We start from the raw sequence: 12,511 nt of genomic DNA, 5'->3' as shown, positions 1-12,511 counted from the left end.
TGAATTCCCAAAGCATTTTGTCCCTTATGCAATTTTGAAATCAATTTTGTATTATACTTGTTTGTGTGTGTGTGTGTGTGTGTGTGTGTGTGTATATATACACACACATATATATGTATGTATTTATGTATATGTATATATATATATTTATATAGTTCTTATTTCTCCCAGCTGAATTGTAAGCTCTTTGGAGTTACTGACCATCATTTCTTCATTCTCAATTACTTAGCATGTTACCTAGGAATTCCTAGGACATGTTCAGTAAATGGTTGTTGTAAAAGGCTAAAATTAGCTTTGGGCACCCAGAACAGGTCCTCTCTCTGTGCCCCCAGGCCACAAGCCTCGTGTGCCATGCCCACACCCCACTGGGGGCGGGGGCAAGGTGGGGGGGGGGGAGAGAAGAAATATGCTTCTGGAGCTCCGGCACAGCCTTAAGGGTGCCAGCGAATTAGCTTGGTGTGCATGGGCATGGCCGGCTAGAGGTTCAAGGGAGAGAAGGATTTTATGTGGGTGGGAGGGGGGGGGTAGAGAAGCACCAGGAGGACTGAGAAAGGAAGCTCAGATTCGGCAGGGGGCATGACTGAGACAAGGAGAGTAGTAGAGTGAAGGGGCAACTGAGTGTTCGGGGGAAGATAGACAAGAGGAGACTGGAGAAGGAGACATGGCTTGGGGGTATAAACTCAGGCAGCAGTGGCCAGACACACCCACAGGCGAGAGAAGAGGGAGGAGATTTCAAGGTGGGAGGGAAAAAGTTAAATGCAGTCAGGTAGTATAACTTATTTTTCGTTATCCTTATCTCCAAGTTTGTTCCATGTCAATAAACCCTGTTTTTGTTGTTAAATTGAAAGGAGGCTTTTAAATCTTTTTTTCTTATCAGTCTGGGTCCAGCTATACTTTTTCAGATAGTTTAGAGTTAAAAATTTTTCATTGTTGAATTGTAGTGCATACTATTTCAAAACCAAAGAAAGTGACAATTTTAATAGAAAGTTAAATCTGCTTATTTAACTGCACTGTGACTGTTTAAGCAACTTCTACAATTTTTTAACATTTGCTGTATTTCTTCTGAAAATTTAGTTTTATGCAAGAAGAAAAACCAGACTATTACCCTTTCAAGTCAGCTATGAATTCTATCAAACTATTTAGATGTCTATAGTCCAAAGTTACACTGAAACACATGACTATGCACACAAAAAAGTCATTCATATTGCTTATAAATGAGAAAGTGGCTAGAAAGAAAATTGACTTTTTAGGTGACAAAGACAAAATAGTACAATCTCATTTTGTGGAAGCAAAGCATTGCCTCCCTACCACTTATTTCTCTATAGGAAAACTATAACTGTTATAGTTATCTTACATTTGTGATGTAACTAAATATCTCTTTTTTCTAAGGGTTTATCAAATGTACTAACTGCTATACTGGGGCACAAAATATAATAAAAGGTCCAGCAGTGATCTGAATAATATTTCAAAGTTTTTAATAAAGTATCATTTTTAGTTATTCTAAACCAAAAGCAAAAAGGCTATAGAATGTTAAAGTTGTTCCCTACCATGCCTTAGTGCTCTTTGTCCCTTTTTATACACTAAGAAATTTAGGCCTTGAGAGGTTCAACTACTTGTCTGAAGTCAAAGAACCAGTCAGTGGTAGATCTAGGACTAGAACTCACACCTTGTGACTTGAAATCCAGGGTTCTTTTCCATAACATTGCTTCAGTTTCAAAACAGTTATTCAGAATGTTAAAGCCAAAATGACTGCCATTTCATATGGCCTCTCTATTTTCAGAATTTTCTTTTTATTGTAAACATTCCTCACTTAGGCCTATTTTTCTGGTCCCTGCTCTTCCTGATTCAATTGTTGGGAGGAGTGGGTAATCATATTGTTTCCCTGAATGCATACATGTAGTATATTTCCTCCATCATTACCTGTTGCAATGCAGTGATTGCTTCAGCAGGCTTTTCCATTTTGCTGTAAATTTTTGCTAGGAGAACTTGATAACGTCCATCTTCTATTAGAGCAGATAGTTCATTTACTATCAAGAAGTTAAATATTGAAAAAAAGAAAAAAATTTTAACTGAAAAATAAAAAGTGTTCTGAAGTTTACCATTTCTCTTTTGAGAAATAATTAATTTTCTTTTTCTTTCTTTTTTTTTTTTTGGTGGGGCAATGGGGGTTAAGTGACTTGCTGAGGGTCACACAGCTAGTAAGTGTCAAGTGTCTGAGGCTGGATTTGAACTCAGGTCCTCCTGAATCCAGGGCCAGTGCTTTATCCTCTGCGCCACCTAGCTGCCCCCAAAATGATTAATTTTCAAAGTATGGAGTGATAATTACAAAATGTTCAACCGTAGTTTAGTCAAAGCTTCTTAAACTGTGGGTCACAATGCCATATGCGGTCATGTAACTGAATGCAGGGGTTATGAAAAATTTGGCAAGTAAAAGGTTATGTACACCTATTTTATATAACTATATACACGGGGTTGTGTAGAAGTTTCTTGGGTAAAAAGGGGTCACAAGTGGAAGAAGTTTAAGAAACCCTGGTTTAGGTAAAATATTGCTTAGAATTGGGGGACAAACTTTAGATGATAACTGAATGCAATTTCTACATTAAGAACAAAAAAATCTATAAATACAAATGTAAAACTTTTATTTACATTTGATCTTTCTTCATCTTTTCCCCCTTTACAACCCTTTCCCCTGCCTCTATGGGAACAAGTGCTGTAGAATGTTGTGATCGTCTAACTTTTTTGCCAATGTATTTCTACCCATCAGCCCTCCTGGCTGGGCACTAATCAACTCCCTTTCTTCCCTCCTCCAATTCCTACCACTGTAGAAGAAAAATCAGAATTTCTTTCAACTCATACCCTCAGACCCCACTCCCTGTGTTGGGCAGGACCCCTCCAAGCAACTGACCAGTCTTGAGTAAGTACTCATACCTTTTTCAATGAGCAAAGAATCACTAAATATAGTTCTACTTGTAAGATGGAGAACTTCCAGTCCCCATCAACTATCCTGTTGGAGCATCCTGACAGGACTTATTACTTGACCTGCTATGCACCTTAAAGACTGATGGGCTTTTCCATCAACTATGTAGCTAGGCTTTCTTTTATATGTCATCTCCTCAATTAGAGTATGAGCTCCTTAAGGCCAGGGACTTGTTTCACTTTCTTATTTGTATTCCCAAGGCTTAGGACGTGGTAAATACTTAATAAATTATTTTTCAATAATTCATGAAAGATATGATTATTGTTTAAATAAAAAAGCAAATAAAATGTTCAAATTGTACCGATAAGAAAAGTAAAAGACTTTAAGTAAAGGCATAACAGCCCCATTTATGATTTCTACAACTATGGTTATGATTGAAAGTGGAAAAAAAGGTCTCTGGCTTGAATATTACTTATAGAAAAGGTATCCATATTATTATAGCTAAATATTGTTTCTCACCATTACTCAATTCAAAAATATTTCCAGTTTTTAACATGAAGATGCTTAAAAACAAATAAGACAGGGGCAGCTAGATGGTGCAGTGGTAAAGCACCGGCCCTGGATTCAGGAGTACCTGAGTTCAAATCCGGCCTCAGACACTTGACACTTACTAGCTGTGTGACCCCGGGCAAGTCACTTAACCCTCATTGCCCTGCAAAAAACAAAACAAAACAAATAAGACAGGGGCAGCTAGGTGGCGCAGTGGATAGAGCACCAGCCCTGGAGTCAGGAGTACCTGAGTTCAAATCCGGCCTCAGACACTTAACACTTACTAGCTGTGTGACCCTGGGCAAGTCACTTAACCCCAACTGCCTCACTAAAAAAACCAAACAAATAAACAAAAACCAAATAAGACAAAAACATTTAAGTGTAAATTAATTGAACATTTCATATGGACACTTCAAAATACTAACAAACCTATACATTTTGTATAAAATTGTACTGTAGGCAACAGTTGTGTTCTTGAAAAGTATATGTTTAAGTCTTATAAATTGAATTTTATGTTAAATTCACTTGAGGTACTAGCCATTTATGGGAAAGAGGTCTTCCAGAAAGTAACAAAACATTTTATGATGTATTTTCAAATACAATGCATCTCTAAAGAGTAATATATTTGAATATTAGATAAAGAACTAATAGTAAACACTGAGAGTACCAAGATTTATGCTTAAGCAAAAATACTTAAAAAAAACTAAATTTAGTTTACAAATTAGACAACTATGGCGTTTGTTATTTTAAATTAATAAGGCATTCATACCAGGTTCATGGGCTAAAGCATGTTGAAGAACTTTCTCTGCTTTTTCATAATGTTTCAGTTTCAATAAAAGCTCAGCCAGATCATAACAAAGAAAATTCTGTTGACCAGTTTTTAGTGCAGCTTCATAGTAAGTGATTGCCTAAAACACAAAACATTTTTAAGGGCAAAAGGAAATTTGAAAAACATTCAACAATATTTTTTCCATGTACTACAAACAATAAATACATTTAAAACAATAAAAAGATGTAAATAACAAGAGGATAATCTTGTTCATAGATACAGTTCCTAAAATAGCTTAATTTTTGTGAATTATACATACAGGGAAAGGGTTTAAAACTTCAAATATAATAATGACATCAAACTTATATATTTTTTTTGACACTAGGTCCATTACCCAAGCTAAAGGTGCAGCAGCTACTCATGGGCCCAATCCCAATATTGTTCAGAATAGAAGCTTTAACTTGCTCTATTTTTCCAACCTGGACCAGTTTGTCTCTCCCAAGGCAATATGCTTCTCACTGTTGCTAGGGGTTCACCACATGTATTCCAGACTCAATCCAGATACCTACTGTAGCTCAGAACTCCTGAACTCAAGAGATACACTTGCCTCCATCTCTGTTAGTAACAGGGGATTATAGGCTATTGTATCAGCCCTAACATTCTTATAAGCAGTTAATTAATTTACTTAAAACAAAATCCAAATGAGAATAAGGTTGCGGGTTCAACTTCATAGACCAGTTAACCTCACTGCACTACAAGGCTGGATGTAAAATACAAATACATAAGGTTAATCAACTTATAAATGTGACAGTCCTGAAGAAATTTGGAAAGGCAGTGCAAATCCATAACCAAAAAAAGTCAAAGTGTTTATTTACAGTGGATCAAAAGGAAGTAGGAGGATTAGGAACATTCATACTTTATCATATATGAATAACAACTGCAATGCAATGTTAACTTTAAAAATGATGGTGTAGGCCTTAGTTCATTTAGTACTTAAGGAGCAAGAATTTACTGTAGAAAATTGAAAAAATTTCTCTGCGTTCAAAAAGTTCTGAAAAAATATAATGACAAAGCTTTTGAGGTTGGTCAATCAGTCAGTCAATGAGCATTTATTAAACAATTACTCTGTGTCAGGCCCTGTGCTTACTTCTGGAACTACAAAGAAAGACAACAGTTCAACAAATATATATTAAGCACCTGTTGTGTACAAAGAATACTGTCCCAAATGTTAGGAAAAACACAGATTAATTAAGACCTGGTTCCTGACCCTAAGGATCTTGCCATCTAAGTGGGGGAATAAGATACACAGGTAATTATAACGTGTAACAGTGAGTACATTATAAAACTTTTTGAAAAGGAGATGGATCTGAAAAGACTTTCCATTTGACTTAGGCAATTTGGCATTTGACTTGAACTTTAATCAGTCAGTCAATAAGCATTAATTAAGTGCTATGTGATAAGTACTCAGAATTTTAAAAAAGGCAAAAAATAGTCCCTGACCTTAAGAAGCTCAGCATTAGAGGATGGAGAGGAATTTAGCAGGTGAAGAGTATGAGAAAAGATATTTTAGACATATGGAAGAGAATGAACAAAGGTGGGAAGACACAGAGGACATAAGTGGAGGTAGGTGGCAAAGCATAGTCCAATTGGCACAAAATACAAATAAGGTAGTAATATGAAATAGAAAAGATAAGTAAGTAGGTGCCAGATCATGGAGAGATTTCACTGCAAGGTAAAAAAGTCTGAACATTATTTAGAGGGCAGTAAGGAGGCATTTAAGACTTTTGAATAGAGAAGTGACATGGCTACACCTATGCCCTCAAAAAGAAATTCCAGTTAGTGAATACAAATTTGGAGTTTTGCATACATTAAGTGTGTGCATATTATTTTTTGAAGGGCTACTCCATGGTAGAGGGCTTGGGGAATTAGGTCCTGTGGATTTATTCCCCACTACATTATATATAAGTACCTTGGAGTAGTTATGAGTCTTCACCAGGGCTTTCCCAATCTTACTCGCCAGAGTGCCATCTTTTGGGTTCTGCTTGAGGGCTTGCTCATATGCTTCTATGGCTTCTTCAGGCTAGATTTGTCAGAAATAAGAGCAACTAATTAGAACTGGCAAATTAACTTGTTACACTTCCCTCATTAGACTATTAATTTGCCTACTTTGTAAAACTAGTTACATGTGTAGCAACACTGAGCTGTATTTGTCTGACTGGTCAACATTCAAGAGTTAAAAGGGATCAGTTACCATCATCAGGGCTACCTCATTAGCACAACCACAACTCATGGGAAATGATTCCTTCCCTCCTAAGGCAGGATGGCAATTAAGAGCGCATACTCTCTCTTATCAATCACTGTCAAATAACAGTAGACCCTGAAACTTAGTATCGAGGGACACTTTACCACCCATGGCAGCTGACTGGCCCATTTCTATGTCTAATCAAAAGGGCTACTTATTATGCTTTGGGTTGTCTTTTTCATTTTAAATTAAAAAAAAAAATCTGAACACCTAGCTATCAAATAAGTACTGGGCATCTATTTCTTATATTACAATTTTCCTTTTGTAATTATTTGACATTTTAATAATGTCAAAATCCCTAAATCATTCTCATTAAGCTGTTCTTTGAATGAACACAACCACCCATGCTTATGCATGTACAACTGTACAACTCATGTTCATTTACTCACCTAAATTCATGACAGAGTCAGTACACTCAACCTGCTTGAGGCTAAACACACAGGCTGTTCACTGGTTATTGCTTGCTCCTGTCACATGATATGTGGATATTCATTTTTTTCAATTACACATCTCCTATGACATGTTTTACTTCAGATATTTATCATAGTTAATTTTTTGCTAATGTATTTTAACCTGCTCACTCATATCCAGCAAAGTGATGTTCATTTTTACTCTTTGGAGATTGTAGTGTTCCATGACATGCAGCCATACATTAATACTAGACGAATTATTATGCAGTTAGGTGGCACGGTGTATGGTGCTGGATTTGAAGTCAAGAAGACCTCAAACACTGCCTAGCTATGTGACCCTGGGCAAGCTGCTTGATATCTTTTAGCCTGAATTTCCTCATCTGTAAATAAGGACAATAATAACACCTATATTACAGGATTGTTGTGAAGATCAAATGAGACAAGATAAATATGTATAAAATATATTTATATAAATATTTTACACATTTATATAATCTACATATTTATATATTAATATAATATAATTTAAATATATTACTATAATTTATATAAAATGTATAAATATATACATGTGTATATATGTGTGTGTATATATGTATATTTAAATATCTCTATCTCTATCTCTATCTGTATATGTAAATAGAAAAATAAACAGTTCAGTTTCCCAAAAAAGTAGACATTACTGGTCATGAAAGTCTCACTGAGGATGTCCCCAGTGTAAGTGTAGATGATTTAGATAAGTATTCTATATAGACAATAGGCACAAAAGTTGATGTGTTCTTTTGTTTTGAGAGGGGAGGAAGTAATGGTTAATATTAGTACCACCTCTTTTTATATGAAGCCTCTCCAGATTCTCTACATAGTTGCTACTGCCTTAAATCCCTGAACTATCTTATATTTATTTATATTTTGGATGTATTTTCTACATACATGCATATGGTGTCAATGAAAGCACTTAAGCTTCTTGCCAGCAGAGACTTTCATTTTTATTTTTTTATCTCCTATACCTGGCACAGGATAGGCACTAAATAAAAGCCTGTAGAATGACAGTTAAATTAACAAAGCATGAGGTTTGTTTTTTTTCTTCACTCCTTTGGTATCTTCTTTTAATATACCTTTTGAATTGATCTATCAATATTCTCTGTGAATATTTGGTCCAATCCAATTGCTTTTCCAATATTTATTCTCTTTAGTGCCATTTCTATATCCCCTGAAGCACTTCTGCAATTATAAATTAGAATCCAGGTGTGGTGGCTATACTGTTTTTGACAGCTTAAAAAGTTTGTTACAAAAATTACTGAAAATTTTTTTCCTTTTTTTCTTCTATTTGTTGTCTTTCATTTCTTTACTTAGTTGGATGAATCTCTTGCTGAGCTTTATTTAAACTTGTTTATGGTTTAAAATAAATAAATGTAGATTTTTAAATGTTATGACATCTTTTTCTCATTTTTATTCTTCCACCTTTGCACTTATTTTCATCTGTACTCTAACAAGGGGAGGTTATTTTACACAGGTACCTGATTCAGTGATGACCTGCCAACATCAATAACAAGTCGCATCTCGTCCGTGAAAATAGAATCAATTTCATTTTTATAGTATATCATCTCAACAATTAACTGTAATAAATAGCAATTTAGATCGTCTTATAGTTCTTACTACTTTAACTATCTTGTGCTAATCCTTAAGTATAATGAATTAGATTCAGAAGCACTGCAAGTTCTTACCTCTTGTATGTTCATATATGCATCACCAAGGAGAAGAAAAGTATGAGGATTGGGCAATTTTTCTACAAGGTCTCTGGAAGACAAATTTTACTCTTTAAATTATTTTTAATATGTATGTGCAAATATCCCTCTAAACCTAAAACTTACTTGTTCTCCAAATCATAGGTATATGATTTAGGTAAACTAATAAGTATTAATATACTTGCTATATGCTTTATAGTGAACGATTTTTATAGTATAAAACTTACAAAGACTATGGTCAAAATTTATTATAAATTACAACATTTAACATCTCTTCTTAAATATTGAAACTACTCAAAGTATACCAGTAAAATCTTGTTTCAAGCTCAAGGAATTGGCATTCTGTTTAAATGAATTTTCCAATGAGTATTAACCAGAAATTCTGTTTTGTTTCAAACCATATTATGTTTAGAAAACTTTCTAATGAGGCTAGGTTTTGGCTTTTAGCAACTAAGTCAGGTAAATAGTTTACTTTTTTTTTTTGAATGATGCAGATTGTTGCAGTATGTACGCAGTTCAAATCTAGTTTTAGATACTTACTGTCTGACCCTAGGCAAGTCTAATGGAAGAACTTATTTTTGGTCTCCTTCAGAAACATATTGCCCACTTTGTCTATATCTTGTTTTTGCCAAGGATCATACATAATTTATACCTATTAGATTAAAAGTCCTAGAAATGGCCATTTTTTTTAGCACATGGGCTTCTATGGTTTGACATAATAGGTGTAAAAGGTGAAAAACATCCGTAAGCCTCATTTTCATCATCTGAAAATGACTGAATTGGATTAAATGGCCTCTGACATTCCTTCTAGCTCTAGATCTGTGATTGTATGAACACTTTGGAGTGTGATGATTAAAAAGTTTGAGGGACGTAGTTTCTGGGTAATTTAATCATTTTATTAATAAGGCCAGCAGATTATTAATAAAAGGATGGTCATTTGACCATCACTCTTAAACTAAAGATCCCTAATGGCACTGGGGTCACAGTTCATATGCCCTTCAAAGAGGAGGTATTCCTAAAGGGTGACAATCAACTTGGAGTGGTTAACACAAAGACAGGTGTGGGCTATATTAAAATGAAGGTCTTAGGGGCAGCTAGGTGGCACAGTGGATAGAGCACCAGCCCTGGAGTCAGGAGTACCTGAGTTCAAATCTGGCCTCAGACACTTAACACTTACTAGCTGTGTGACCCTGGGCAAGTCACTTAACCCCAAATGCCTCACTAAAAAAAAAAAAAATGAAGGTCTTGGGGTATATGACTTAGGTCTCTCAAATCTTGGTCAAAGAGACAACGATTTCCATATCGTCTTGATAATAAAGAGAATCACCATCTCACAGGACCTGTTTGAGCAAAAACAATGAGCAGGAATACACCCATTAACCTAAACTTAGAATTTCTTTTACTGTCTGATTAGATCTTGGCCTGGGTAAATCTCTGAGAGATTTCCTACACTGTTTGATTTCTAGATGAAGAAGTTGAAAAGAGGAAAAATCTTGGCCCTAATACAATAAATAGTTATTAAATAAGAGAGAAATATTAATTTCTCACAGGAGATATGATACTGAGACATGATTTTCTTGTTAATTTTTAACATTGAAGGCCATTTCATATACAAGCCAACAATAAAAATGGCATCTTTAATGTTATAGCAGGAATTAAAGTCATAGATGGAGTATTCCAACAGTTTAAGCTACTGAATCTTATTATTAAAGCTTATCATTATAATTATAGCTTAAAACTTGACTTAAAACTTTTAGGATAACTTGTATAGCACTATATAGATAACATTTTTTCAGGAAATCTATCTAATAGTAATAAATATTCTGAAAAAAATAGCCTATTCCACAAGGATGGGTAATGAAATGACAATGGAAGGATGGCATTAAATTATTCAAAGATACCAATAAGAAGTCACATTGTTATAGTATGTAAAGGCCTATAAAGCACTTTTTTCTTCACAACTTTTATACACTGAGCCTCATGACAACCTTGTGAAGTAAGCATTATAGGAACACAAAGGTGAAATGACTTTCCAGTGGTTAAAAAAGAATAAATTCAAATGTTGGTCCATCTGATTTTAATTCCAGTGCTCTTTTTATCCTAGCACAAGAAAGCCTTTATAACAACATTTTGCTTTCCCAAATCTAATGGGGGTTTTTGGTAGTAAAAACAAATGGGAAAATGGGATCTTGTATTCTTGGTACCTTTCTTTAAGTCCAGTGTTACACTGAAAATGAGTCTCCTGTAGAATACCTTTTGTGAAAGCATGTCTGTCTGTTCCCACCTCATACCTTAATCAACAATGTTCTCAGTATGTAGATATAAATTATTCTTATGAAAGCTTTGTAGAGAGGAGAAAGTAGACACAGAAGTCAGCTGTTTGTTTTCTTATCATCTTTTTCTGACTATAGTAGTGCCCATGCTTTTTTCTGGCTGTTTGGTTTTTTTACCGTCTTTCCCACAACTTGAGAACTGATTCCTCTATATTCTCAAAACTGTGTCATGTCTAGCATGACATTCGTCTGTGTGGACACATGATCTTATCCAGTTGTGCTATCTCTGGTGTGTGTGTGTGTGTGTGTGTGTGTGTGTGTGTGTATGTGTGCCACTTCAATTTCTGCAAGAACACCTCTGGGAAATGGGAAAGCTCTCGTCAGTTATAGGGGAAAGTTTTTTTTAATAGAAATCTTAACCAAGTTTTTCTATTTTCCTTCTCTTTATTGTCTTTCACTTCCACTATTAGAATGTGAGCTCCTTTGGCAAAGGATTGCCTTATTCTTTTTATTTGTATCTTTAGTGTTTAGCACACAGTGCTTGGTACATATCAGATACTTAATAATGCTTGTTGACTGATTTATCCTTGGATAATGTTGCCTGTCAACCTTTCTGCAAACTTGTTTTCCTGTCCCATTTCTTCTAGTTGTTTTATAAAGCAATACCATTCAATCTTCAACTATCCTTCTCTGCAAGAATTTGTAAATGGGGTTATATTCTAAAATGGCATTGTCCACAGCTGCCATGTCTTTCTGGATGATAAGAAGACCAAGTCAAGAAGTCCCCTCCAGCTCTAAATTCTATGATCTTTCCTCTAATCTTGCTTTCACATGACAGCCCCTCAACTATCTGAAGATAGTTCTCATACTCCCAACACTCCTAAAAAAGGCTGCTAGTCTATAAATACACAAAGCTAATTCACTTGAATTTGCTTATAAAAATATTTTAATTAATATTGAGTGACAGGGGCACTTTCTGATTTTTAGTGAGGACTACTCATATATAAAACTTTATCTGAGTGCTTTAATTTAGCTGTGTGCAAGCTGCAATATTCAATGGCATTAGCCAAATCAGAATCTTCAAAGAATTTAAACAGCTGCCTTAATGACTCTTTCTATAAGGAAAGCCAATAGAGTACTGATATATAAATATTTATGTGGATTACAATTCAATAACCTTTTGTACATAATACAGTGACTGCATCCTTCATACTGCTAAACTATACAGTGCTTGGTATATAGAAGCGGGTGTGAACCACAACTCTGACGTTTATTAGGTATGTTATCATGGGAATGTCATAATCTCTCTGAGTCTCAATCTTCTTATCTCCTCCTTGGACGTTACAAGTACCTGTAGTATCTATTCTGTAGGGTTCTTGTGCAGAACAAATGAGAATAAATGTTACGTACTTTAAAAATTTTAAAGCACTAAATAAATGTCAGCTACTACTACAACTACTAAATACTCTGTTTATATTTTAAAGTCATTTGCTATCTTGCCCCCAACTATCTTTTCACTTTAATTATATAGTGATCCTCATGCCAC

General features: G+C 34.9%; 1 protein-coding gene across 2 annotated transcripts in view; it reads right to left on the bottom strand.

Annotated features, from left to right (window-relative positions):
• The window catches only part of TTC21B (tetratricopeptide repeat domain 21B), a 102,785-nt gene that overhangs the window by 36,205 nt on the left and 54,069 nt on the right, over window positions 1–12,511 (bottom strand). Inside the window, exons 16-19 of one of the 2 annotated variants that reach the window (XM_043998361.1) lie at window positions 8,672–8,744; window positions 6,205–6,315; window positions 4,236–4,374; window positions 1,921–2,027 (exon numbers count right to left, since the gene is read on the bottom strand). In XM_043998361.1, coding sequence (XP_043854296.1) covers window positions 1,921–2,027; window positions 4,236–4,374; window positions 6,205–6,315; window positions 8,672–8,744 — 430 coding nt within the window. The remainder of the gene's footprint in view (window positions 1–1,920; window positions 2,028–4,235; window positions 4,375–6,204; window positions 6,316–8,671; window positions 8,745–12,511) is intronic. The other variant, XM_043998362.1, reaches the window with a different exon arrangement.

The sequence above is a fragment of the Dromiciops gliroides genome, chromosome 3 (genome assembly GCF_019393635.1).
Source record: "Dromiciops gliroides isolate mDroGli1 chromosome 3, mDroGli1.pri, whole genome shotgun sequence".
In the NCBI taxonomy this organism is placed as follows: domain Eukaryota; kingdom Metazoa; phylum Chordata; class Mammalia; order Microbiotheria; family Microbiotheriidae; genus Dromiciops; species Dromiciops gliroides.
The sequence above is the reverse complement of the archived record's forward strand: the minus strand, read 5'-3'. Positions and strand labels throughout refer to the sequence as shown.